The sequence below is a fragment of the Xiphias gladius genome, chromosome 18 (assembly GCF_016859285.1).
Source record: "Xiphias gladius isolate SHS-SW01 ecotype Sanya breed wild chromosome 18, ASM1685928v1, whole genome shotgun sequence".
In the NCBI taxonomy this organism is placed as follows: Eukaryota; Metazoa; Chordata; class Actinopteri; order Istiophoriformes; family Xiphiidae; genus Xiphias; species Xiphias gladius.
In genome coordinates this window covers 26,615,535-26,641,883 of record NC_053417.1, presented here as the reverse complement: position 1 = coordinate 26,641,883, position 26,349 = coordinate 26,615,535, and the positions used below count along the sequence as shown (strand labels likewise).

At 42.9% G+C, this 26,349-nt stretch overlaps 1 protein-coding gene across 2 annotated transcripts; it reads right to left on the bottom strand.

The window, feature by feature from the left end:
• fam120c (family with sequence similarity 120C) lies at positions 1–25,912 on the bottom strand. 2 transcript variants are annotated; one of them, XM_040152565.1, is made up of 17 exons: positions 24,348–25,912; positions 21,689–21,935; positions 21,421–21,503; positions 19,609–19,737; positions 17,917–18,019; positions 17,698–17,771; positions 17,036–17,310; positions 13,043–13,205; positions 12,874–12,957; positions 12,476–12,647; positions 9,744–9,993; positions 7,869–7,983; positions 5,173–5,382; positions 4,336–4,576; positions 3,385–3,520; positions 2,465–2,528; positions 1–2,252 (listed from the first exon to the last, which is right to left on the bottom strand). In XM_040152565.1, the coding sequence occupies exons 1-17, from the start codon at positions 24,861–24,863 to the stop codon at positions 1,995–1,997; spliced, it is 3,120 nt and encodes a 1,039-aa protein (XP_040008499.1). In that variant the 5' UTR covers positions 24,864–25,912; the 3' UTR covers positions 1–1,994. The 2 variants fall into 2 exon arrangements, with proteins under 2 accessions (XP_040008499.1, XP_040008500.1); XM_040152566.1 differs by having other exon boundaries at positions 17,036–17,229.
• Between the last annotated feature and the right edge of the window lie 437 nt (positions 25,913–26,349).

Here is a 26,349-nt window from a genome sequence, read left to right as displayed (position 1 = left end):
TTTTTTTTTTTTTTTTTTTTTTTTTTTATGAGCTCATCTCAACCTCTTGGTATGTTTAGAGATTACAATGTTCATGGCCAGCATCTCTCAGGCAATATTTGTCGGTCTGCTGCTTTTACATTTGCAGTTGTGCTACCAGTAATAGGTCAGAAGTACATTATTGTATTTCCATTGTCAGATGAAACCTACTGTGGGGGACACATCTCATTCTCTACAAACATAAGTGCTCTAATAAAACAATTCAGTATCTTATAAGTCTCGTATTGTGAGCGGCGCACTCGGGTCCGCCATGAGGACTCCCTCTCCCCTGTCATGTGACGTGTGATCCGACCCATGAAGCCTCTGCTGCGAGCTGAGACGCTTCAGGGCAGGGAAGTGCTTCCTGCTGGTCTAAAGTGACACACCAGAGCTCTGCGGGGCAACAGCTCTTGGTGTTGGGCTATTGTCATGACAACAGTTGCTCAATCACCGCCCGTGGGCGGAGGGATCTTTGAGGCTTTGCTGCCACACCCCTATTTATATCAGCGGCTGCTCTCAGTCGGCCAGCCTTATTAAAATACACTTTGGAAATAACTTTTTAGAAATCTGAAATGATTCCCAGGAATCCGCCAGGAGTCCTTTCAGCTTCATTGCAAAGTTCTTGATTGAATGCGTGAGGCCAGTCTGAAGGGAACTCTGCCTGGCAGCAGTCGCCCAGACCCTCACCATTCATCCCCATCTTTCGCTGGGTAGCATTTATCTTTTCTTTTTGGCCTTAACTCCAGAAGGTGCCTCAGAGTTTTTCCTTTTTTTTTTTTTTAATCACCTGGTAGAGGACTGTCCAGTGTGGTTTAACATTTTTTTTTTTTAAAACAAAGTGCTTCTTTGCCTGAAACCACTCTGTTCACATTCTGACGTCTCTCAAATAGATCTCTACCTTTAAATGTAGTTCTACATGTCATAATGATTTACTTAGGCGCAGGGGACACCCCTCACAGACTGTCAATTCAACTGTACAGGGGCTTGTTCAATTTCATTATAGTTAAATACAACATTAAGTGCTTCTGTTGGGATAATACAATCAAAGCTTTGGGAGAAAGGGACAATGGGGATGGGAAGATAATATAATAATGCACTTTTTTTTCTTTTGGAGGAGCGGGGTAAAATCTTGCATACTTTAGGGCTTAAGGTGCATAAATTCATGGGGTCTCTTAGCACGGCTAAGCACTAGGCTATGCTACATAGGTCAAAGTAAAATAGCACGCTAATACCATGGTGGTGCAGAAGTGCTCCAGTGATAGATAGTCAATCAATCTATAAAGGGGGTTCGTTGCTAGCAAGTACGCTAACACTGTGTGTTTAGCAGTGCGAGAGCTGAGTACGGGGGCACGAGGGTCACTGCACAGAAGAATGGTACAACACTCCCAACGTCTCTCTGAGCTCATGTAGGACGAACCTCACACGAGATGGCTATGGCAACAAACCGCATAAACACACAACTACCGACCATGGCGACCAGGCCCAGATGCTGTAACCATGGATACCACATCCAATCTGTCACCGTAACCACAAGCTTAACATCTGTGTGCAGAGATTCAAACAACGGGACCATTAAAAAACACAAAGTAAGAAACTTAAACTGTACAGATACCCATACTTAAGAGGGGGCTCGTTTAAAATGTCGGGTCGTAATGGGGGCGGGGCTTCAAGCTTATTTTACTCTGAGTGCGGGAGGGAGGCATTTAGGATTTTTGAGGGGTGGGGCGCTTACAGACTCATGGAGAAAACCTCTCTTCATAAAACAATGTAAAATCACATGAGAAAACTAAAAAGGGAGTAACAGCTAACTGCTTTAGCCTATCACATGGAGCAGCGGGGAGGATGAGGAGGCGCCTCGCTTCACCTCCTGCTCCATGTGATAATGTGCACAGCTAGCAGGCAGGGCTACAAAAACAGGGAAAGGCAGTCGAACACAGATAACTCTCTCAGAGCAGTGCATCCCGGGAAAGATGCCATCACTCCTCCTTCTGTAGCGCTCCGTCTGACGGGCAGTCGTCAAGGCAACAGGGGGCCTCCACTTCCACCCCCTCTGATTGGTTGTCTCTGCTGGCTAAGGCACACGGGATTGGCTGGGCCAGGGGGGCCAGCTCCAAGGACTGGCCGATGGCGGAGGCTGCTGAGCTGCCGTTCAGCTGCTGAGTCGCAACCTCTGGCGTGGAGCCCACCTCCTCTGAGGGCTTTGGGGGACTGCTGGCTGGGGGGGATGATGATGTCTTGGGGAGGATAGTCAAAAAAAACAAAACAAAAATAAAATGTTTTAACAGAACAGCAGGAGGCATGAGAAAGAGAGTAGGAATGTGGCAGACAAAGAGTGAATTTACAGCTGTGATGGTCTCTGGTTTTTTAAACATTCATGTCATACTACAAAACAAAAGAACGACAGAGATTTGTGCAAAAGCTCAGGCTGCTGCTTGATGGGTCGTACCTGTGTTCTGCTGGCAGCTGCCTTTTTGCCTCCTCTTGCTTTTGCTGGAATCTCTTTACCCCTCCTGTGATGGAGAAACAGAGACACAGAGCAATTTCGCATTATACCTCTGTAACACTGTAGGACTCACGATGGACAGTTTAAAATAAACAAACAAACAATGCAGCAGAAACATAGATATTGTCCTTTTTATCAAAACTTGGCGTCTACATTTGCCACAATGCAACGTGGCCAACAACAGTTCAGTCAGAGGTCCGGGTGTGTTTTCATAGTAGCAGCGATGAGGGGCGGGCGACAGAGGTCTGGTAAGGCCACTTTTTTCTAACTTCACACAGATCCAGACTTTTTTTTTTTTTTTTAAATTTTCAAACTTGCGGTCTTCACACCCAACTCATGCTGAATGCATCAGAGCTCCCACAGCGCTCGCCGGAGCCACAAAAGGCTTTATACAACTTTTTTTTCCACATATCCAGTATTTCTCCCCAAGACCTGTAAACAGACTTTGATGTTAAATATGAGTTCCCCTTTAAATGTAGGACACAACCAATATCAGTAGTCTGCCTTGGGGCTCAGTCACATCAGCTTTTAAGACAAAATTCCCGCTGCAAGCCATCTCTACTTTGTAAACGCCCATTCAAAAGTTATCGCTGTTGTGTCCAAAATGTAGAGAGTTATTGCTTTGGTTGATTCCTGTTCTGGTAAAATAACAATTTCAGTGCAAAAGCCCTGCATATGCAATGTTTTTCAACCTTGGAAAGCTGGTGGTTCCATAGCAATATGCTTGTGCCCGATGCTACTCGTGCAACTACACAGAGAATACTCGTGGACCAAACACAAGCCCTGCAGTATCTCCAATCTCTCTGACATTTTCTGTGGCAAAAATGTTGTTTTGGAGACTAAAAGACCACCACATTACTCACCCTTTCCCTGCTCCCACTGACACCACCTGCATGTTGAACCCCCCTCTCCCGCGGACTGGTTTGTTCCCAGCCCACTGGCCAACCACCATGCCAGCTATCTCCAGTTTCCCTCCCTGAGGGGGGATGGACTGAATACCTTAAGAAAGAGGAAAATTATTGACAGCTGAGACAGACTGTTCCAATTTATTCCTACAGTCTAAATTGATAAACTACAGCTGTGTCTCAATTCTACACTACATACTAACTGTATACGGTGTCTACAGTTCACTGTATAGAGTGGTGCATGAAAACTGAACCCTGTGGTTCAGTTTTGGTTCAGTTTTTATGCACCACATGTCTTGAATAGACTCCCAGAAAATTTGAAGTCTGTTCCAACTCAAGTTTGTTTAAAATCAAGGCTTAAAGCATTTCTGTTTTCCCCTGTCTTTTATTAAATTAGATTTGGGACTATTTATTCATATCTTGCGCTGCACTGCAGCTGTGCTTTAATTTTGATGTTTAGTTTAAATCTATTTTAGCTTATTTTTATCTTCCTTTCATATTTTTAAATCTTATTTACATGTGTATTTTTATATTGCTTTGTGTTTCTTTTATATTTTGTCTTAATGCCTTTCATGCTTATGTAAAGCACTTTGAATTGCCTCTTTGTTGAAAGGTGCTACGGGTATAAACCAATCAAACTGCAACTTTACAAAGACACAGCCAATTAAACAGCTTTCCAACTCCTCCACTTCCTCTGTGGAAACGTGGGCGAATAGTCTACACTAGTCAACAACACACCCAAATATCAGTTTTTAGTATGAAGCTTTTTAGGATACTTTATTCTCTTATTTTTCTAGTGAGAACACAATACATACACAAGAGCTGCTTTCAATGATTATGTAGTATTGAAATTGGGACACAGCTAAAGTCTACATAGAGACAACATGTAAAAAGAAAGCATCTCTGTACCTGGGAAGGCTCTGGGTCTGTGCTGGGCGGGATGATGCGGATGATGCGGGTGATGATGAGGGGGCATGCCGCCCATGGGGCGGGGCGGGTAGAGAGGAGGCATGGGGTAGAAAGGGGGCACCATGGCAGGGGGCAGGAAGGCAGGAGGTGGAAGAGGAGGGGGAGGAGGAGGAGGGCGGGACAGGTTGATGCCCTCGAGGATCGCCTGACGCATCTTCTCGACCTTGGACACCAGCTCTTCCTGCAGAGCAGAAGGACGGCTGTGACCGAGCCTTTTGGGTGCAGTTACTGACATGAACACACCACACAGCCTGGGAATGTCTGAGCGAGGACTCTGATGAGATCGCACTTCTCCTCTACTTTTACCAGCAATTATTGTCTAAGTGCCCTCAAACCAAGACACTAAAATGCTGCTGACTAAAGTGTCAGCAGTAGTCTGGTATTAAAAGTTCTGTTTAACATCCACGGACAATCCTGCACTTCAAAGTACAGCTGACTTGCACTAATGTACAGTGTTTAACAGTGTAATACTTTCATTGTAAAGTCTAGTTACGGTTCTATCTTTAGTGTCTATTCTATTTATTTTTATATTTCATTTAGCCTATTTAGTTACTGCATATAATTTAGCCTTTAAGTGCATTTCGTTTTTTTGCCTACCTCACCGTTTCTGTGATTAATGAAGCATTTTGGGATTAATAAAGTCCTCTACATATCTATCTACCTAGCCACCTTAAACATGTTGAAAGACAAACATCCATCACACGCTTAGTTCATTTCTCTCCGTCAGAGAGATGCGCCGAAAGGATTACTCGCACGCAAACACAAGCGTGTACGTACCTGCCCCTCGCACATGTCCAGCAGGGCGGCCCGGTCGCGGGCGGCCCGGGCCAGTTTGCTCTGGAACAGTTTTCCGTCAAAGAAGCCCCAGGGACAACAGTGTTCCCAAGGCAATGGTTGGCCGCACACATCATTGATGAAGAGCGCTGTGTCAACGCCGGCCATAAAGAGAGCAGCCAGCTGCACGCCACGGGCGTCCACCTTCTCCACCTGATAGCCAACACACAAATGAAAAATGACAGCAATGTTTGTTAAACTGTGGGCAGTGCACACAAAGATGAGTAGAAGAAGTGACTGCGCAGCAGAGTTGTGACTCATGAGCTCTTGAATACATGGTACGTACGTGGGCACGCACATCACGCCTTGTCTCAAAGACGGAATTCGCCATCAAAATCACTTAAATTACTGGTGAGGGAATGTAGTTAGGTTAGCATATCCAGCATATTCAAACATGCACTACACAAAGAGACTCAATCAGGAGCACAAAAAACAAGAAAGGAAAAATAAGAGAGGAGAAATCGCGTGCAGAAGCATTGCGTTTCGGTGTTAGAACCCTGATCCATCACTGCGTTTACATGCACTCAAGTACTTAGGTTACTCAGAAAAACCAGAGGAGCCGAATCCCTTTTTCTTTTGAACCATACTGACCGTCCTGTTACTGAAATAATATAGTAGCCTGAGCCCTAAAAATATAAATAGTGCAGACAAAGCTAGATTGAGGTTTATCTCTTATACTAAGTGGTGAGATGCAGTTAGCCTGCAACAGCAGACTAACACCACATGCTGCAGTAAACTGGGAATTCTGTTCATTTTCATGCATTAAGAATTCAGAGGTTAAGCCACAAATATTATAAACACCACAGCTTCATTAAAATTAGGAAAAGATGCTCATACTCGCACACACAAACCCACAGACCTGTACGCACATGGCTCCCGTTCATTAAGCTCCAGCTCTCAGTAACAACGCACGCACGCACAGTTCCAATCACAAACCTGACACATCTGCAGGCCAAACAAGCAAGAAGCCATATCATCCTAACCAAGCACGTAATGTTAGCTTGCTAGCCAACTTCCCATTATTGATACGTCGTCGTTCTGGTGACTAACGTTAGCTGTGAAAACAATAATCCTGCAGAGGGTTAAATTACAAACATGTTTAAAAGTAAAATGTTGTTACCAGCCAACAGTTACTAATGATGAATGACTTTAACTGAATTTTTTTTTCTCAGGGAACGCACGCCGTCTTCACCAACCTGATGTGATTCTCGGCGAGTTCAAAAGCCCACAGCTTAGTGGGCCGTTGAGAGCATTTCAACACATGACCTGAGCAGCCCCGTACATACTCTCACCCAAGCCATTCTAAGATTTGACAGTTTGCTCTCAGCAAAAGGAAAAGACGAGAATGTCCAAATTATTTTCCAGGACATTGTACCATTTCTCTCATTTTCCATGTGTTCTCCAAGACTGAAAAACTGGTCTAAACGTTTCCAGGTTTTCCAGGATGCGTGGGAAACCCTGTTTGCTCTGTGTGTGTCTGTGTGTGTGTCTGTGTGTGTGTCTGTGTCGGAGCAGACTGACAGCGTAGTGAGAAGAGGACAGGCAAACAGCCTCACAGTGTGAGTGTGTCTGAATTCAACAAATAGTCAAATATTCCACAGTGGAAACTGACTTGTTTACACTTCCAGAGGCCACTTTCTGCTAGTTTCAGTCTTGCTTTGGGTTGAATCATTGTACATACAAGGATGCATTAATGACCTGAGTGAAGGACCGATTCAATGATTACATGCATTACAGCACATTGCAGTTTTCACATGCCCACATGTCACCATGGTTAACAAATGAATTGTATTAAAATATACATCCCTAATTACAAGATCGCTTCTTTGACAGTTCACGACAGAGAGAGATTTAATTGTCATTTATCTTAAAAAACCCCACATCTGCCATCATAAAATTCTCTGTTTGGTTTGGTTTCACAAGGTCTAGGTCCGGACGGTGACTCTGCACCAGAGTTTGATTCACAACTCTCACAACAGAAGAACAGTACCAGGGCTTCTTTTAACTGAACCAGAGCTGAAACGATTATTTGATCGACAGAAAAACAACCATCGATTAATTGTTTCAGTCATTTTTCAATCAAAACCTGAGAGAAAATTCCACATATTCTCTGCTTCCAGCTTCTCAAATGAGTGGATCTGTTCGTTTTCTTTGTCATATATCTCAGTAAAATGATAACCTGTGGGCGTTGGACTGTTAGTTGAACGAAACAAAACATCTTAAGATGTCCCTTTGGACGAGACAAAGTTGTTAGGGGCGTTTTGTTCACAATTTTTTGATGTTTCGTAGACTAAAACAGTTTATTGAAAAAGCAAAAAATAATAATAATAGTAAAATAAAGGCCGGGTTAATTTATGATGATATCGACTGATAGTGAAAATAATCGTTAGTTGCAGCCCTGAACCGAACCAAACAGATTTGGTGTCAGAGTACCGTGAGAATGTCTTCTACACCCACACCTTGATTTTGTGCAACTCAAAAAATGCACTGCACAGTGGGACTTAATCGAGAGCACAAAAAAATAAACAAAAAAAGGGAAAGGAAACTAGAAATAAAATGAGAATAATGTGAAAAAAAAAAACATCTGTATTCTGTGGAAAAACCCCTCATCAGTGATGATGAGAGGAGCTGCGTCTCACCTTGAGCTCCTGTAGCTGGTCGGGTTCATAGAGCTGGCTGGACACAGCTTGGGCCAGGAAGGCATCTAGCTCATGTCTCTGGAGGATCCTTCCTCCAGGCCACTGCATCATATACCTGAGAGCGAAGGAAAAACAAAACTGAGATTAGAGCAGCTAGCTATCCCACTAGTTTTCAACAGTTGATTAAGAACCAGATCCAAACAAATGATTTAAGAATTTGAACTGCTTCAATTTGAAATCTAAACTAATTAAAAGATAGTCACAAGATTAACACTGTAAATGCAGTAAAACATTACAAGACTCTCACATATAGTGATAAGAAGATGTGTGTGTGACAGCAGACTAGGGCTGTCCCCTAAAACCCGACAAGGAAGCAGAAACGTTCTGAGTAGAAATTTCTGTTGCAGAGGAACGATACACAATGTACGGCGAGAGGACTGAAGTTTTGGTTCCGTTGTATCAACAGTATCATAAGACCTTTCCACAAAGGACATTTCTGACAACTCACAGCAGGAAGAGCCCGGGTGCACATAATAAGATGAATGAGTGGTGAGCTCCATGTTGCTGCTGCAGTTTCAGGGTCCTGGTATAGTTCGCGCGGGCTCGCTGACGCTACTTACTGGTACACTTGAATAAGAGAGAGCTATCACTGATGTCATTAGTAACACCTGGGTTCTAAATGTCTGCTGTGGCAAAGTCCTAGTGACATTTTGACATCAACTGGTCCCGCTCTAATGCTCTATTCACACACTGGCAAGATGGGGAGAACAGGAAAACCTCTCGTTACTCTGACTCAGGAGTGTTCACACATTATTCCCAGATGGTTATTCCCGTTTCCAGCCTTGTAGTCACACAATCTGAAAAAAGCCTAAATTAATTACTTGCCCTGTGTTTTTTATTTGAGCACCTTTTTTATTGTGTTAGCAAGTGAAACCAGATACAAACAAGCAACGTATTGCTCCTTTTAACTTAGCTCAGTCATTGTATTTTTTGTTAATATTGGCTTTAATTTCGATGTGACTGGCATCGATGTTGGCTTTGCGGCAATTTACAACTGGGAGGCTGACGTGAATGTTTTTCTGACTCATAAGCTGCTGGAGAACCATGAATTGCCCAAGTTAAGGTGGAGCACATACATCAAAGCCTAACCCTGTTTTGTGGGATATTATGAGGCAAACCACTTAAAAAACTACACACGAAACCATTAACTGACTATCAAAATACTCATCCACTAATTTTCTACAGATCGACTAATTGATTAAACATTTCAGACCTAATTCCAAGTTTGGACCGAGAGAATCTACATCCGCCAGCTTTAAACCTTCACTTATCAACATCAAACTTTAGTCATAGCACATTGGTATCACATGGGTACTGGAACAAAGAGGTTTACTGAGCATTATATTAAACTTAATGAACGACTTACCCACTACAGTTAGAAAATGGGAGAGCTACTTCCTGCCATATAAATGTACCCGACACCAACATGGAGGCCAGATAGCTGATGTAATACTACACTGCGAGTATTTCACTGTGCAGTTTACAGAGAAACTGTGCAGCCTTAAGGGGTAGTTACAGCAATTTTCCTGCGCATGCAATAATTATTGCTGATTGTATCCTCAATTAATTAATTAATCGTTTTATTTATAAAATGCCAGGAAATAAAGAAAAATGCCAATCCCTGTTTTCCACGGCCGAAGATCGTGTCAACGTGTCTAAAACCCAGAGATGTTCAATTTACTATCACAGTGAAAAGAACTGAGCACAAAGGCTCATCCACTCACAGTGTATTAAGGGCAACATGCATGCACATTTTAACGAGGCATCAGAGGCAAAGAATACTAAAACCAGCAGAGGTGTGCGGCACTGTCATACCTGAGCACGCAGCACATGAGCAGCAGATGCTGTGGAACCTGTGCTGGGTTGAGGAGGGCTGGGCAGTCAGAGCGAAGGCAGGCCAGGAAGGCCCTGGTTCTCCTGGAGCGGTCCTCGCTGGCTCGACCCAACCAGAGCCGCCGCAGGTTGGGGCAGGTCCACTCCCGGAAACACAGGGCTGGAACCAGCTCTGGAGTCAGGGCAGACTTGGCCTTGCCACTGCTCCACTCTTTGACGATCACTGGAGGAACTGTAAGGCAAGAGAGGTGCGTTGGTATAGAAATGTACATGGTTTGGTTTTAAGAGAACTGATGTGCAACACTGGTACGATAAATATGTTAGAGACAATGCTACAGACGTTTCAGTGCCAGGCTTTAGAGCAGGTTGGTATGTCAGTGTTGCATTCAACATGTAGCTAGCACACTCCTACGGTAGGAGCTCAGGTAGGGGGCTCAAAGACCTTTGTGACCGTCCAGGTATGAGAAATTCTCTCAATGCTCTGCAATATAAATAGGGGTTTAGCTCCCACGGTTGAGGTAACTCTCAGACAAAGTCTTTCCCATGGAAGGCAATCTGACGTTTCATCTCAGGAAAAGCAGAAGTGTAACTAAATACAAGAATGCTGGTTCATTTGCATTTATGAGGGTTGGTAAATCAGACCCCAGCATACTAGCCGGCTTAGTAGTCTCATTAATTATTATTAGTCTTATTATTATTGTTGTTATGCATATTACTAGCCCTATTATTGTCTTCTAATTATCATCATACAGCTCTATGTGGAACCTGCATTTGGGGAATGGGAGAACTGTCGGGTCTCTGTAGGTATTATAAAGAGTGTGGTCTAGACCTGCTCTAAATGGAAAGTGCCTTGAGATAACTTCTGTTATGATTTGGGGATATATAAACACAACTGACTTGACTTTATTTGATCCCAGCCCTGCGTCTGGTAGACCTGAGTGGAATGCAGTCACCATTAATGACATTATCTACACCTGTGTTTGGCGAGTCAAAATGTCCTCTCCCTACACGGCAACATCAAAGCTGCAAATGCAAACAGTGACGCTCTTCCTTAACCAGCTGACTGACAAGTCAGCAGATATATGAGCGCTAAGAATCTACTTCCCGTTAGTGAAGAAAACAGAGAAAAAAAGGGCAAACAAGGCAAGAAATTAACATACACCTAAACAATAAAAAAAAAAAATTAAGCCCAAACCACAGAGGGGAGGTGCTGGGCCTGTAAGATGCCGTATAATAAACAGGAAAAAGCACTGAGCATCTATGCGCTCCAATCTCTGCCACATTCATATACTGATGCAAGCTGTTGGTAAAGGTCCTTCCTCAAGTATAAGCAGATGTGTTAGTTGGCCCAGTGAAAAACAGAAAAACAACACAACAATCAACAATGGGGGAGGAAAAAAAAAAAAAACTTTACTGGGAAAAAACAAAACAAACCCAAACCCAAACCCCAGGTAGACTGACATCCCACTAGCTTTCAGTGCTCACTGTGTTTTGCTTAAAAGCTGAAACAAGCTTAAAAGCTTAGTAGCTCACAAAACATGTGAGCTACTAAGGCCACAAACTAACATTTATTTTCATTTTCCTGTGGCGGTGTCTTCAGTTTGCCTCTTCTGTCCAACCACCAGTCCAACAGCTACAAACATTTAACGTACTGTCACATATGACAAAGAAAAGCAGCACACCCTCACATTTGAGAAGCTGACGCCCGAGAATATTTTGGTATTAGTCACTGATGGATTTTTTGTCGATTGACTAACCGACTAATCGTTGCAGCTCTACTAGCTACCGTTTCTGCTCACATTGACAGAAAACATTACCAGTAGAGCTAAAACAATTAGTCAATTAATTAGCTGAACAACACAGAATTAAAATCGGCAACTATTTTGATGATCACTTCAAAATTTTTCAACAAAATGGTCAGATTCCAGCCTCTCCAACGTGAGGATCTGTTGCATTTCAATTTCATATCATGATAAACTGAAAAAAAAACAACAACTTTGTTTTGGACTGTTGGTCGGACAAAACAAAATATCTGAAGACGTCGTCTTGGACTTGACAAAACTGTGATGGACATTTTTCGCCATTTTCTGACATTCGAGTACTGTTCTGTTTTGTATTTACCGACACATGCCGTCCAAACCAACTGGGACTAGGTATGGATATCAGTGACGGCAGGGTAGCGTGACCACAAAAACTGACAACAAATTGGGAAACACCATAGGCTCCACGTAACCTTGTTAAATGAGCCGATGTCAGGTTACATCAACAGTTAATGTATATTCTACATCCCCATATTCAAGGGGTTTGAGTTTCACTGAAACTTGGATTGGTTTAAGCACACAGTAAGGCTGCAATAGCTCATTAGCCAGCTAAAACACATGATAATCTAAATATTAAAAAAAAAAAAAACAAAAACAAGAAACCTACACCGGTTAACTAGCTACCCAGATGGCAATACTTCAGAGCTAGTAGAGCTAATGGACCAGCCACAAGTTGGTTTAAAGGCGTTCTCAACCGACCTCATTAAGGAAATTCATTCATCACAGAAATTATCTATTCAAAAGAAAAACATAGATTCGTGGAAAAGTTTCAGTTTTAGTGAGATTCGCAGACACAAATCTAAGAATAAATGTCAGGATATGTACAGTCAACAAAGATCAATCTGTCTCCCATATTGACCTCATCCATCTATTCAACTCAGTCCCACCGCCTACCTTCCAGGGGAGCCCTCTTTCGGAGGGCGAGCCTCTCCAGGCGGCGGTGTGTTTCAGCCAGACTGAAGAGGACGCCGTAGGCATACTGTCTGGCTGCACGGAACAGCAGAGAGGCAGGAGGCAGCTCGGAGTTACACTCATCCTCTATACACACTGGCATCTTCATCTCTCCCTGAAGGGAGAGGTTGGTGGAGGGAGAGGTAAGGACAAAGGGAATGAGAAGAGAGATTAACAGGAGGAAGGAGAGCTCTGACGAGGTTGATCTATTCTCTCGGTCACCAAATTTTATAACCCTTCTTTAACGAGACAAGATGTCTTAGGGGCCTTGCAAAGACAGAATACATGTTTGCAAAGACGAATAAAACCTGGATGTTATCTAAGTGGGGAAACTTGTGTACCTTGGTCAATATGTGGTAAATCTGTGGGTACATCAGTCCTCTTCTGTGTCTGTGTTCGGCTACACGAAGAACCTCAGCACTGACCTAAAATGACAAACGAAAAACACTGTGATGAAATGCACCTTTCCAAAAACGACCTACCACTGGGCCGTTGTTTTATGTCTCTCACCTGAGGCAAAGGGGGTGTGGTTATGTCCATGTGACTCCGCGTCGCCATAGACAGCAGTGACGGAATGTTTGACCCGCTCCCGTTGCCTTGGGAACCATCTCCAGAGGCCGAGCCCCCCCTTCCAGCGGAATCCTCCCACCGTGAGGGTTTGTCCGTCAAATGGCTGAAAGAAAGGGTTTATGGGAGAGCTGAGTCCTCCTGGCCGGGCATTCATCATATGTCTGTTTGTTTAATAGGGCTGTAAAGATTAACCAATACATATCAGAAAAGGACAAGATAGGACTCAGAGATCTGGGTGCAGCATGAAATTCGGGGGGGGGGAATAAATAAATAAAAAGGTATGGCTGTAAAAATATCTCTCTCTCAGCACTCCTGTGTGTCGGTGTGCACAATCCGACCCTTCCCTACCCGCTCGCTACGCTCCCCAGTCAGTCACAAACCTGTTTCAAGTTCTTTCCCCACTTAAAGAAATGTTGGACTACTGTAAACATCACTGTCTGACTTCTGACAGTGATATAAATGTGCAGCAGTACCAGAAAATAAGCCAAAAGTACCACACGTTAACAATTTATAAAGGTGACGTGTGCCGACAGTAAAGTTACCGAGAGGAGCATTAACACAGGCAGGCTAATGCGACTTCTGAATAACCCTTAACTTCTCCTAGATGAAGGCAAAACTCTTACTGAAGCCATGTGCCATTTTATCTAAAAAAGGGACATGTGCCCGTTTGGCATTATTTAAAATACCAACGATCGGAAGGGAAGGACGACACTTGCGCAGAGACTGAGGTAAACACCATCATTAGCATTTTAGTGGGAAAAAGTAGTTGCAATGGTTAAGTGAGTAGAAGATGACCTGATTTCCAAAAGGCACAGAGTTAAAGATGACACATTTCTTTAATATTTTATGCAAGATTACTTTTTTATTTCCACCTTTTACAGTTTCAAAATAACAATAAAGGAAAAGGATCTGAAAAGGTTCGGGCACCCTTCAGGGTCAGTACTTAGTAACACCCCCTTTGGCAGGTCTCTCAGCTTGTAAACACTTTTTGTAGCAGCTAAGAGTCTTTCAGTTCTTGTTTGTGGGATTCTCACCCATTCTTCCTTCAAAAGGCTTCTAGTTCTGTGAGATTCTTGAGCAGTCCTGCATGCACTGCTCTTTTGAGGTCTATCCACAAATTCTCCTGATGTTTAGGTAGGAGGACTTTGAGGGCCATGGCAAAACTTTCAGCTTGTACACCTTGACGGAGTCCATAGCGGATTTTGAGTTGTGTTTAGATCATTATCCTTTTGTAGAAGTCATCCTCTTTTCATCTTGAGCTTTTTTTTTTTTTAAACACAGACGCTGTGATGTTTGGTCCCAGAATTTTCTGGTATTTAATTGAATCAATTCTTCCTCTACCAGTGAAACATTCTCAGTGCCACTGGCCTCAACACAAGCCCAAACCATGATCAATCAACTGCCGTGTTTAACAGTTGGAGAGGTGTTCTTTTCCTGAAATTCAGCACCCTTTTTTCTCCAAACAAACCTTTGCTCTCGCAGCCAAAAAGTTCTATTTTAACTTCAGCAGTCCACAGGACTCGTTTCCAAAATGCACCAGGCTTGTTTAGATTTTCCTTTGAAAACTTCTGATCCTGAATTTTGTGGTGAGGACACAGGAAAGGTTTTCTTCTGATGAGTCTTCCATGAAGGTCGTATTTTTGCAGGTGTCGCTGCACAGTAGAAAAGTGCACAACCACTCCAGAGTCTGCTGAATCTTCCTGAAGGTCTTTTGCAGTCAAACAGGGGTTTTGATTTGCCTTTCTAGCAAAATTTGCTATCTTCTTTTATCCCTCTCCTGCTTTTTGGGCATCATTTATTTTTTGGGCATCAGTATGCTAGGCCGCTGCTTAGAGGAGCCCGTGGCTGCTGATTGTTGGGACAAGGTTTGGGGAGTCAGAGTATTTATGAAGCTTTAAAAATTGCATCACTTGGCCTTTCCTTACTATGACTGTTAACAAGATAATTAAGGTCTGAGACCTTGGTAAAGATTATGAGAGCTCAAATTTCTTGGGGTGCCCAAACTTTTGTATGTTGTTCATTTTCTTTTCTTTTTTTAACTCTAAACTACTACAAAATGAAAATAACGCACTAATCTTGCTTAAAATGATAAAAAGACTGTTTCACCTTTACCTTTATGCCTTTTGGAGATAAGTTCATCTTCTACTAGCTGGGCTACTTTACACCGTAAGCTTGTTGACAAAAAGCCAGTCAGTGAACAAGTGTCTGTGATATAGAGATGATGTGGGCGCACTGCATTGTGGGAAAGGCTCATCTGATATCAAATTGGCTTTATACATCTCTGCCTCCGCTGGTACCAGGTCAAGCAGGATTTGATACTGGTGCCTTAAATGGGAAAAGCAGAACTTGTTCTCACTCTTTTCAGAAATGATAAAGGTACAGTGACTTTCTGTGGGCTTCATCTATCTGTTAAAATGATGGGTTTTCTTGTCACCCTGACACAAGTGTCCCCTACGTAAATGTTGCTTACAGCTTCATTCAGACATCCCAGGACCATTACAGAAACAGGCACAAAGCTCGCAAGATATTTGACAACTTGTTTGCGAGAGTTAGGGACACTCAGCCGGCTTCTCACGAGTGATACCTCAAAAAATCCCCCCCCTAAATTTCATTCTTTAAAATTCATCTATTTTATTATGTCTGACAGTGCAAAAGTGGACAAGACGTTAAGGTTAATTCTACTTTAATTCCCATTTACTCACATGCTGCGCTTTGCTGGAAATTCTTAATTTTATCTATGCAGTTGGCATGAGTAAAAAATCAACAATATGATTTCTTTTAACCTTTTATGTCTCCAAACCGCAAGGAAAAAAATCATTTTCACAGACTGCTCTGACATGAGAACAATCTGCCCAACAATGTAAAATTTCCTAAACGGATTTTATTTTCTTATTGCATGAGCGATGATTTATAAGATAAATATACCATTTTACTCTTAATAGGGAAAACAACTAAGAATGCAACAACTATTTTCATTATCAATTATTCTGCCTATTTTTCTCAATTTATGGATAAATCGTTTGGTCTATAAAATGTCAGAAAATGGTGAAAAATGTCCATCTCAGTTTCAAAAGAGTCCAAAGTGTCTTGTTTTGCCCAACCACCAGTCCAAAGCCCACAGATACTCAGTTCACAATTGTAGATGACTAAGGAAACAAGCAAATATTTACATATGAGAAACTACAGCCAGAGAATTTGGGAAATTTTTCTTAAAAAAATAAAAAATAAATAAATAATCAAAATGATTAATGGATTATAAAAATTGCTGCCAACAGATTTGCTTTGTTGCAGCTCTAAAACAAGATGCACATTTAATTTCTGTGCATTGTGAAGAATTGTTACTGGATGGCTTTATGTTAAAGTGACTCAGGCACCTGATCAGACATGAAACCGACATGTAAAACTGCCACAACATTTGTGAAAAGAAGTCCATGTCTGAAAGGGGCTTCTCCCTAATAATCCACCAAACTTTCTGTTGTGTTCAGTAACAGAGAAGGCCACAACAACATACTGTAGCTCTCCTCAAAAATCAGCACAAAAGTCTCAGTTTCCCAGAGTTAGACTTGACTTTAAAGATATATATGTATATATATATATGTATGTATGTGTGTACGTACACACACACACACACACACACACACACACACGCAGAAAATAAGTTGAATAAACAGCCAACTGCCACAGCAGCTTCAGTGGATTTTAGAAGTCATTATTACCAGCCTTTCAGCAAGAAACTTCTCCAATTTCCTTATGGCCATTACTGTTGTGAAGTGTAAGCTGCCAACATACCGTGAAACCTAAGCTCTTCCTGTGAGTAGTCAAAACATGTGTTATATAAAGTGCTATGCTCCACTTCCAATGACAAAGTCCTGTGTTCGCTTAGGTGTAATGAGGGAGCTATCGGTTTGCATAAACCAGAACTGTGTGTCTTACTTTGCGTTGCTGTCGTTGGGTTCGTCTCCATCTGATGACGAGGAAGGCGATGGAGAGGGACCAGACTGACTGCTGGTGTGATGATTGGGTAATCGACTTCCCCCCTGAGTGGAATCATATGGAGCTGACCAGTCAGAGAAGCCCATCTTGCCCGTCAGTGAATCGTTGCAGTCTTGGGACGGCGGTGGCGGGTTCTGGAACAGAGGGGTGGAGCCAGGTCCATATGGAGCATTTTGATAGGGTGGCTTTAACCCTGGAACCTGGGGAGGAGGGAACTGTGGTTGGACAGGAGAGGGGAGGGATAAGAAAGGAAAGGGGTTGGAAAAAAAAGGAAGAAAAGAACAGAATGTAGGAGGAGGAGAGGAGAGGAGAGCGAGAGGAGGGAGGGGGGAGAAGATGTCTCAGGGACAGGAATTAATACTCTCCTGTTTTATTTCACATCAAACAAGAAGCATCTAATCAAGGCTGATGGGAGGATTTGGGATGGAAAGGACTGCACCCTCTTCCCTCAGCCAGTTTTTCCCCTGAATGAGCACATGCCACAAAGGGATTTCAAAGTGCGTGTAGGTCTGGTCTAATCTACACGTAGATTCACGTAGAGCAGACAACAATTACACACACACATCAAAGAGGATGAAGGATTGCCAAACGAAGGGACCTACCTGATTCTTTCCAGGCTGCATCGGTCCCATGTGGCCAGGTGGTCCCCCAAATGGAGTGGGTCCGAACCCAGGTACTGGGCAAATAAATAAATAAATAAGCAAATTACCATTTTTTCATAAGGATATATTCAGTTTAAGTAAGCCAAAAAGGATTAAATAACGTTGAGGACAATTGATTCTGGTTTTCTAAACTTGTTTCCTAAGCAGCTTAATACTCACAGATGAAAGAGGAGGGCCCCATGTTGGGCGAGCGTGGTTTGGAGGCAGCTGAGAAATACTCCACAGCTTTCTTGAATCGCTCCACCTTGTCCTCCATACGAGACTGCGAGAGAAGCAAGGCATTATGATGACTACATAACATGCTGAGATTCTAGACTCTGCTGCGGAGTTATTATTCCTTCAGACCAAAGCAAGGACATGGAAGAAACTCGTGGTTGCCACTGGTGTCCATTTGTTGCCTCCATTTGGCCACTGCAGTTTTTGGTAAACTTTTCTCAGACAGGAGGAAATAGTGCATTTATTGGGGACTATTTTCTGCCATGGATAACTATGCAGTTGGCGCTCCAGTGAGTATTTCTAGCAGCGGGATGGAGTATGTAACAGTGAGGCTCACTGATGTGTTTTTAATAGTTTTTGGAAAACTTTGGAGCTCTATAGCAGAGAAATAAAATCCATCAGTCTTTGGATTGGCAATAAAAAAGAAAATACAGAATATTACCAGACTTATCCTTTAAGGTCAGTGTATAACATCTCTGTCTACAGCTATGATGGAATATAAGAACATGCCTCTGTAAGTCAGAGAATCAGTTGTCTACTGGGCCCTGCACATAGCAGTGTACCTCAAATGTTTCAAAGCGCAGGTGCTTCACTTAACAACAAAAAAAAGCAGCAATACAGTACTTGCGGTAACAACAAAGGGAGTCCTTGAAAGTCTGTTACTTTACATGTATTTACATACCATACATAAAATCACAGTAAACATCACGACAACGAGCCCCTCAAAACATAAAGTGATCCATCACCACAACCTCCCTGCGCCCAAACAGTCCCCCGGGAACTCAAGGTCTCACTCAACACTGTTAACAGGCTTCTCATTTTTACATTTTATCAACTGTGTCAACCTTTATTTATCGAGTTAGCGATACTACAAAATTAAATTGTTGGCCGTTACTTAGTAAACATGCATTGCACACCAGTGCCCGTACACTCAGCCAAGATACGGTAAATGGTTTTCTAGATACAGATTTATTTTCAATTTCTCTGATAATTAATGTGTATCATTAACAGCATTGTTTGTCCCCCTTGGATGGAGAACAGACCCCCTAGAGAACTACTAGTGGTCCCATCTGACCATTCAGGACGAATGTCACAGAGCAGTGACAAGACATATATAAGTAGATTTCATAAGGGATTTGATGGGGTGCAGATTCAATAAAAACGCTTCTTAATTCCAGTCCTATTGGCTCAATCATAAAAGGTGCTTAACACAACTTCGGGCCAAATGTACACTTTTGCATGGAGATAAAACAATGCATCTTTTCAGTGCAATCAGAGCTGCTGACACTGCAGTACCCACTACTGATGAAGTGAAACTAGTTAATCCCGTTAAGCACATGCATTTATATAAGGTGTGGTATAAGTCTATGGTTTAGCACTGATGCATGAGGAAGTACAGATGCTGACTCAAGTTGTGTGTCAACAGGCGTGACCTATTTAATCATCAGCAACAGTCTGGAATGCAAGGTCAAACATTAGTTGAAAGTAGGCTTATTATACTGTGTCATATTTTCCTTATACATTTTCAGGTGGAATATGTAAATGTATTTTTAAATCAAATCTAATTCCAACCTCATAGATATAATGATAAAAACTAATCCCTAATAATGCACGAAATGTCCCTCCATGACCTACCTGTGACTGTTTGAAGACATCTCTGGCAATGGCGTCGAGGTTTCCCAGGTCTTTGATGGAGGAGACGTACTCTGAGACGGCCTTGATCACCACCTCACAAGGCGGCAGCACCAACTGATGAGCTCGCACCTGCAACAGCAAAGCAGCAGCACAAAGGTTTTGACGCACATATCGGTTTTTGCGTGTGGGGTAACGCTATGAAAGGGCCACATAGAGATATATGTCTGAATATTTTATAAGTTTATTTTACAACCGTTATTTTCATTAACTCACTTTTTTTAAATCAACTCAACTCTCAAAAAAATCTTAAACATCAGAAAAACTTCAAAGGTAATTAGTTTACTGCAGTTTCACTAGATGGCTGATTTATTAGACCACAATTACAAAGGAAAGACTGTAGTTTTGAAAAAGCATTAGGGCCAAGCCAATATACTGGGCCATTCATATTGCTGGTTGATGACCTTTTACGGATTTTGGTGGTGTTCCATTAATACAAATTATGCTACAATTACAAAAGGCATCTGTGCTATAATTTTTACTTCTAATTTCAGCACTATATCAGACCTTTAAACACGATATTCATTTCAAAAACATGTCCTTTAGGGTAGCATTTGGGTCTCAATAGTGAGTCTGATTCAGAGAGACATAATCTTGGAGCCACATTTGAAAAATCATGGAGATAACATTCAGGAGACGCCTTCACTTCAGGTTGTCTTTTTAAGTTTCATTTGATTCTGCTTGTGTCTGGTTCATAGAGTTAAACCCTTTAAATCCCTATGTTATTATAAGGTAGGAGAGCAAAGGCAAAATTCCCTCTCAAGTTTCCATGTCATTACCGATAATGCTTATGGGGTGGATCGGACTGCCAATAAGCGGTTCGATCCCCGGCTCCCCTTGCTCGCATGCAAGTGTCCTTGAGCAAGACACTAAACCCTAACACCCTCACTTGTAAGTCGATTTGGATAAAAGCGTCTGCCAAATGAGTAAATGTAATGTGTGCTTTAAATGGGATGGATCAAAGCTCAAAAATTCAACTACTCATATGTATTGGGATCAGCACTGACAATTTAATTTGGCTTTTAACTTAAATGATATACAGTATGCCATGTTCCAGAAACTGTGTAAGACAACAGCCCAGCGACTACAGGATTCCCATTGTCATGGGTAAGCAAGAAAACAAGGTGTCCGCATTTATGAAAACAAGAGACAAAGTTGAGGCGAGGGCAAAGAGTGGTGTGGCGTTTTCTCAAGTCCAAGTCTACTGTCTTCATATATCACAGCCCGTCCAGGTCTGTGATCACACTTTTACCATGACAACACAAGCACAGAAAAAAAAAAAAAAAAGTAACTATACAGTGACCATGTCAAGTTGTGTAGCCCACGTGTTAAATAGTCTAAGATGAGAAAATAGACTTGAGTAAAGTTATTTCACATATGTTTCATGTGTGCAGACAAGTGTTGGAAGCTGATAGGATGTTATGCAGATGAAAATCTACTGATGGGAAAGCAGTATGCTCCTAAACCGTTGAAAGGCTTTTATTGTGAAACAGCAGCACCCAGCCACGGCAAATTAGCACAGCAAATGGAAGAAGATCAGAAAAACAGGAAGGCTTCTCTCTAAAGATGATAATATACTTATAAAACAGAGAAAATTAGATAGAAAGACCTGTTCCAAATAAGCACCTGCTTGTGTTAACATTTGAGTTAAGTCAGGACTCACGACACTGTGTGACTGGTACAGTGTTACATTATTGTTAAAGCTGATATGCTGTGCGATTTGTAGAGGACTCTGGACGTAGAATCACACGGTACCTTGAGAGAAGCTAGTGGGTGTTCTGGTCCCAGCAGACTCCAGTGGAAGGCAGCCAGGTCCTCATCAGGCAGAATATGATTTCCTGCAAGACAGAAATGCTTTCAGGTGTTTGCTGTGTCAATGACCGAGCACGACAGACAAAGAGAGGTCCCAGAAGTACAAGTCACAAGCAGGGGCATGCGTTTCAGTGAAAGAGCGACAAAGAGAAATGTGAGATACGTGTTTGAATTTGTGTAAGCTGAGGTATGTGCATGTGCTGCACCTTACCCAGCAGAGCAGCGAAGCAGGGCAGGTGCTGTGTCTTAAGCCCGAGTTGCCTGGCGGCCTCAGACAGCAAATACTGGTGTGTTGTCAGGTTCTTGCCGTTCCAACTCAGTTTGAGCGCGTGTGAGGAGAAGTAGGCGGGTACGTTGCAGAGGGCAAACTCAGAATCCTGAGCGATGAGGCCAGCAAATCCATAGTCTCTGTAGAGAGACAGCACTTCCTGGTGGTGGTCCTCCAACGTCTGTACAACCTGTGGATCCAGAATGGACAAGCTCACCCTGCTGTGTCACAAAAGCACAAACCTCCCTTTGAAGGCATCAGAGTTTACAGCCTTCTAGGAGGAATGCCATGTGTTAGATTTGCATTTTGTGTTTTTGTTGTCATATTTCAAGTAAAAGGACCATAGCAACCGTTAGTCAATTAATCGAGTAGCTGATCAACAGAAAATTTGATCTGCAACTATTATGATAATTGCCATTTTTGGAGCCAAACATTTTTTTCATGCCAAACTTTACCCAGTCCCAACTTGAATATTTTGGGTTGATAAAAGAAGAAATCTGAAGATGCCACCTTGGACTTTGTGATGTGATACAGACATTTTTCACCATTTTCCCCCATTTTTTGATGTTCAGTAGACCAAAGGAGTAATGAGTTAACCAAGAAAACTACTGGCAGATCAGTCGATAATGAAAATAATCATTTGTCGTGAACGGGCAGTAGTTGCTTCTGTGTTCTACTTCACAAAGACCAGGGAACATCATCCCTAAGAGAGTAAAAAATTGCCAACATTTGCGGGCAGTCACTGCAATATACCCAATTTATGATGAAGGCAGAGATCAGAGACCGTCAGTAGTGCCTGAAACTTTGTATACCAACAATAAACTTAAGCTACACAGCCCAAGAGAAACAATTCATAAATCCCTGTTCACGTGAAAAAATACCTTTGTGGTCATTTGCGCTGCACCAATTAAACCAAAAAATTACTGGTGACAAAGACACCTAGGGCAACATGATCCCTTCAGAAAGCACTGATGCAGTACCCAAACGGTGCGTGAGGTGCATAGTTATTGCAGAGAGAGAGAGCAAGAGAGCTTCACGATTATGCCAGAATTGTTATGTTAATCTTGTTAATCAACGTCAGTGTTAATCAATGTGAAAACTAAATAATTACATAAGGTTACTTGATTAAAAATCCATTTAACGAGCTGGTAATCAAATCTCTTTATTGAAATGAATGCAATATGGGATAGGGATGGCAAGTCTTATTATGAGAGAGCTGTTTAATGACAGATTTGTTCAATCTGCTTAGTATTTCTGTTGTGTCACTCACCAATAATACGACTGAAACTAATAAATGTTAACCACTAGTATAATATAAATATGCAAAAATTCCAAATAGTCTAAACGGGTGTGCATTACACGTAAAGATGAGCAGGCACACTCTGCACAGAGAGGAGCAGCAATGTATTTCTTAAAGGTGTAATTCATGCAGAGACAAGATACCTTAAGCTGCAGAAATAGAAATAAAAAAACAAGTACACATGGGAACTGTGAGTAACGATGCTGTACAGGCAAAAGGAGCATCAGAGTGTGTTGTACTACAATGTGGGTGGTATTTTCTGTTCTAACAAGAAACCCTTCAGTATACATGATGGCACTGTGGGTTTTTTTTTTTTTTTTTAATAGTAGCATGCAAGCTGATGGGAATGTAAATCAAAAGAAAAAAAGTCTCAGTTAGGTTCAGTTGATGGGAAGGAAGCTTGAGGAGCAATCAGCAGCATAGCTACGTCAACCAAACGTTTGAGTCACATTTCCTTTTTTCAAAGACTTCCCATGAAGTTACTGTTTTTATTCATCCATACTGAGATGTCTGCTTTAAATGGTTACATTACAACACGTTTCTCTATTTCACTTAACCCTCTTATTTTTAATATATAGCCCATCCACCTTACTGTATTTCACAGAGCAGAACAATTGCTATTGTGTCAATAGGTCAAATGCACAAAAAAAAGTAAGCTAAAGATAAAAAACTTTAAACTTTCATCAACCAACTGAACGCATGAAATACATCAATCCAAATGTCCCCCTGTCAGGCACTGGGCACCTATAAATAGTCTATCCACTCAGCAGTTGTTCAATGTATGAAAGGTTCATTGAGTTCATGTTATGTAATATATAGGTTAGACTAGGTCATGCTGTACAATACTATTTGTAACTGCTCTTAAATAAGGATGCAGAGACAGGTTAGCCAGCGGTCACTCTGCTCCGTGGATCTAAAAAAAACGGGTTCGCACTGAATACATTCCCTCTCCCAGTAGACCATCCCAAATACATCCATGCGAGCAGGGCAGGCCAGCTACAGGCGTCAGCGAGAGACAGAGATCTATGCTCTGCTGGCTAGAAAGGGCCACTGCAAAACAGATCGTTCGGAAGATCGGGTCTGTCTCCGTATAAAGCTCTAAACAACAAAACCCCAGGTTGACTCATTTCAGTGGTTAGGGCTGGCAGCTGCACTTGCTCACTAACTGGAAGGAGTTAAAGCAGCGCTGGATGATGTAAGCTACTAAATGGGCGCGCTGCAAGAAAGGGCAAGTGTTAAATGAACGGCACGCCATATGACCACAATAAAACAACTTTACACAGCCATTATCACATTGCTCACCCGCACTCGGAAGCGGAACATGGCGAGGCGTACGCAGTGGCTGAGGCAAGCCGGGGGCAGGAACCATGCCCGGGGAGGCGGGGTGGCCTTGCTGCCGACGTGGTTGACTATCAGCTGCGCCGTCTGTCGCTGGCCCTGTGCTCGCCGCGCCCACTCGGGCCAGCGCTCCTTCCCCAATGTGCCGTTGAAAACCACGACCAGCTCCAGGCCACCCTGGTACAGGCAGGCCTGTGACAGGGCAGCCAGGTAGCCCAGCATGGCGTTCCACTCGCCCCCGCACACCCAGTCCGTCTGGTAACCGCCGTAGAGGCGCTGCAGGCCGGAGTCAGCGTCGATTAGGATCCTGGCAGGCGGGGGCGGGGGAGGCATGGGCCCGGGGTGATGTGGGTGGTGGTGTGGATGGTGGTGGTGAGGGGGCTGGCGGGCCGCGGTACGGGCAAGCTTCAGGAGGTCCACCGGGACTGCGGCCCCTGGACACCGCTTCTCTAAATACTCTTGAAAACCCTGCACTCCCATGACGGTGTTGTTGAGCCTGTGTGTCTGGCCGGGAGCGGGCTCTGAATACGTTCTGTACGCCGTGTTTGTAATGTGATGTGGGGCGAGACTGTAGCTAGCTGTGCACTTCAGGCAAGCTAACTGGTCTCCGATGTAGTGACTAACTGTAGTTTAGGTAACCCTTCCAAACAACTTATCTGTTACCCAGACGAGTGAAAAGAGCCACGGTGCACTGTTGCAAACGCCTGTCAGCCAACGCTACTTAATCCGAGATATCGCAATGCCAATTTTTTCAGTTTTGGTCGTGGGTGCTCAGTTTAGTGTCCATCCCTGTGGATTTTTGGTGAGATGCCAGCGAGGCCAGTGTAGCTACCTACAACCAGAAAAAGTTCAACATATTTCCTGCTCCCATAATTTGGCTTTAACATAACCAGCTTCCAAAATGTGGTTGGCAGCAAGCAACGGAAATGCAGCTGGGTGGTGGATATAACTGAGAAAAGCCTACAAAATAGTGATCCTGCTGGTTTGTGCACATGAAACAGAGTCAATACTGCGCATTAGTTAGCAACCCACGGGCTGGATGGCCAGTTCGCGGACATGATGTTAGACCGAGCAGCTTGTAAAATCGTTAGAGATTAAATATTTGGACATTTATTCTGCACTACCTCAGGCAAAATCCCAGCACATGTGTAGCGCAGGTTCGTGGCTCGCCGGTGTCAGAGTATGGGTTAAAAACAAACTAACAAGCTGTGTGCCTGCCTGCCTGCCTGGCTGGCTGACTAGCTGTACTGATATTTGCTAACGGTGTGGCTAGCCGTTAGCTGCTGGCAGGGTCCCCGGCGTGATTTGACGCGTCAACTCCCGAAGACAAGTCCGGGGCGGACACGACGCGGAATGAGATGGATGTTTGACGAAATAAAAGAAAAGTAACTAAAAGAAAATAAAAATAAAAGCCCGATGGTGCCTCCCTCGCTTTCTTCCACACTCACGGCTTCATGTTGCAGAGGGGAACATTACTTCCAAGCGACATCAGCCATCTTGCGACTTCCTCGCGGCCCAGTGGAGTGGGAGGAAAGGCGGAGGGAGTGGAGGGAGGAGGCGCCCTCGCGGGGACGCTGGGAAGTGTAGTCTAAGAACCGTATCACGCCCAACCAGTGACGCTGCGGTGACGAGGGAAAAAAAACTACAACTCCCGGCAGAAGTACAACGACGGTTTGGATGAGGATAAAAAGCTGGAGAGTAGAATTTCTCCAAGGGGTCCACAAGTGATTAGAAACATTGTTACTTGTTGTTTTATTTGTAAATATAACAATTATACTGACATGTTCAACGTGTCAATATAACATGTAAATAATCGTAGCATAAATGCTGTTGTGGTAAGTTAATGTTGATGCTAAAATCTCTGCCTTAAAGTAGCACTTGACCAGTGATGTGGGAAATATTAGTACATTTAAAAAAAAAAACAGCAATTAATAAATAAAAGATGAATTAGTCGCTACTTGGTGTA

Excerpts from the sequence above, each read along its gene's own strand:
- fam120c (XM_040152565.1), bottom strand. The coding sequence starts at position 24,863 with ATGGGAGTGCAGGGTTTTCAAGAGTATTTAGAGAAGCGGTGTCCAGGG. Across the intron at positions 18,020-19,608 it reads ATGTCTTCAAACAGTCACAG|TCTCGTATGGAGGACAAGGT; the intron begins GTAGGTCATGGA and ends CTTCTCTCGCAG. Across the intron at positions 5,383-7,868 it reads ACCAGCTACAGGAGCTCAAG|GTGGAGAAGGTGGACGCCCG; the intron begins GTGAGACGCAGC and ends GTTGGCTATCAG.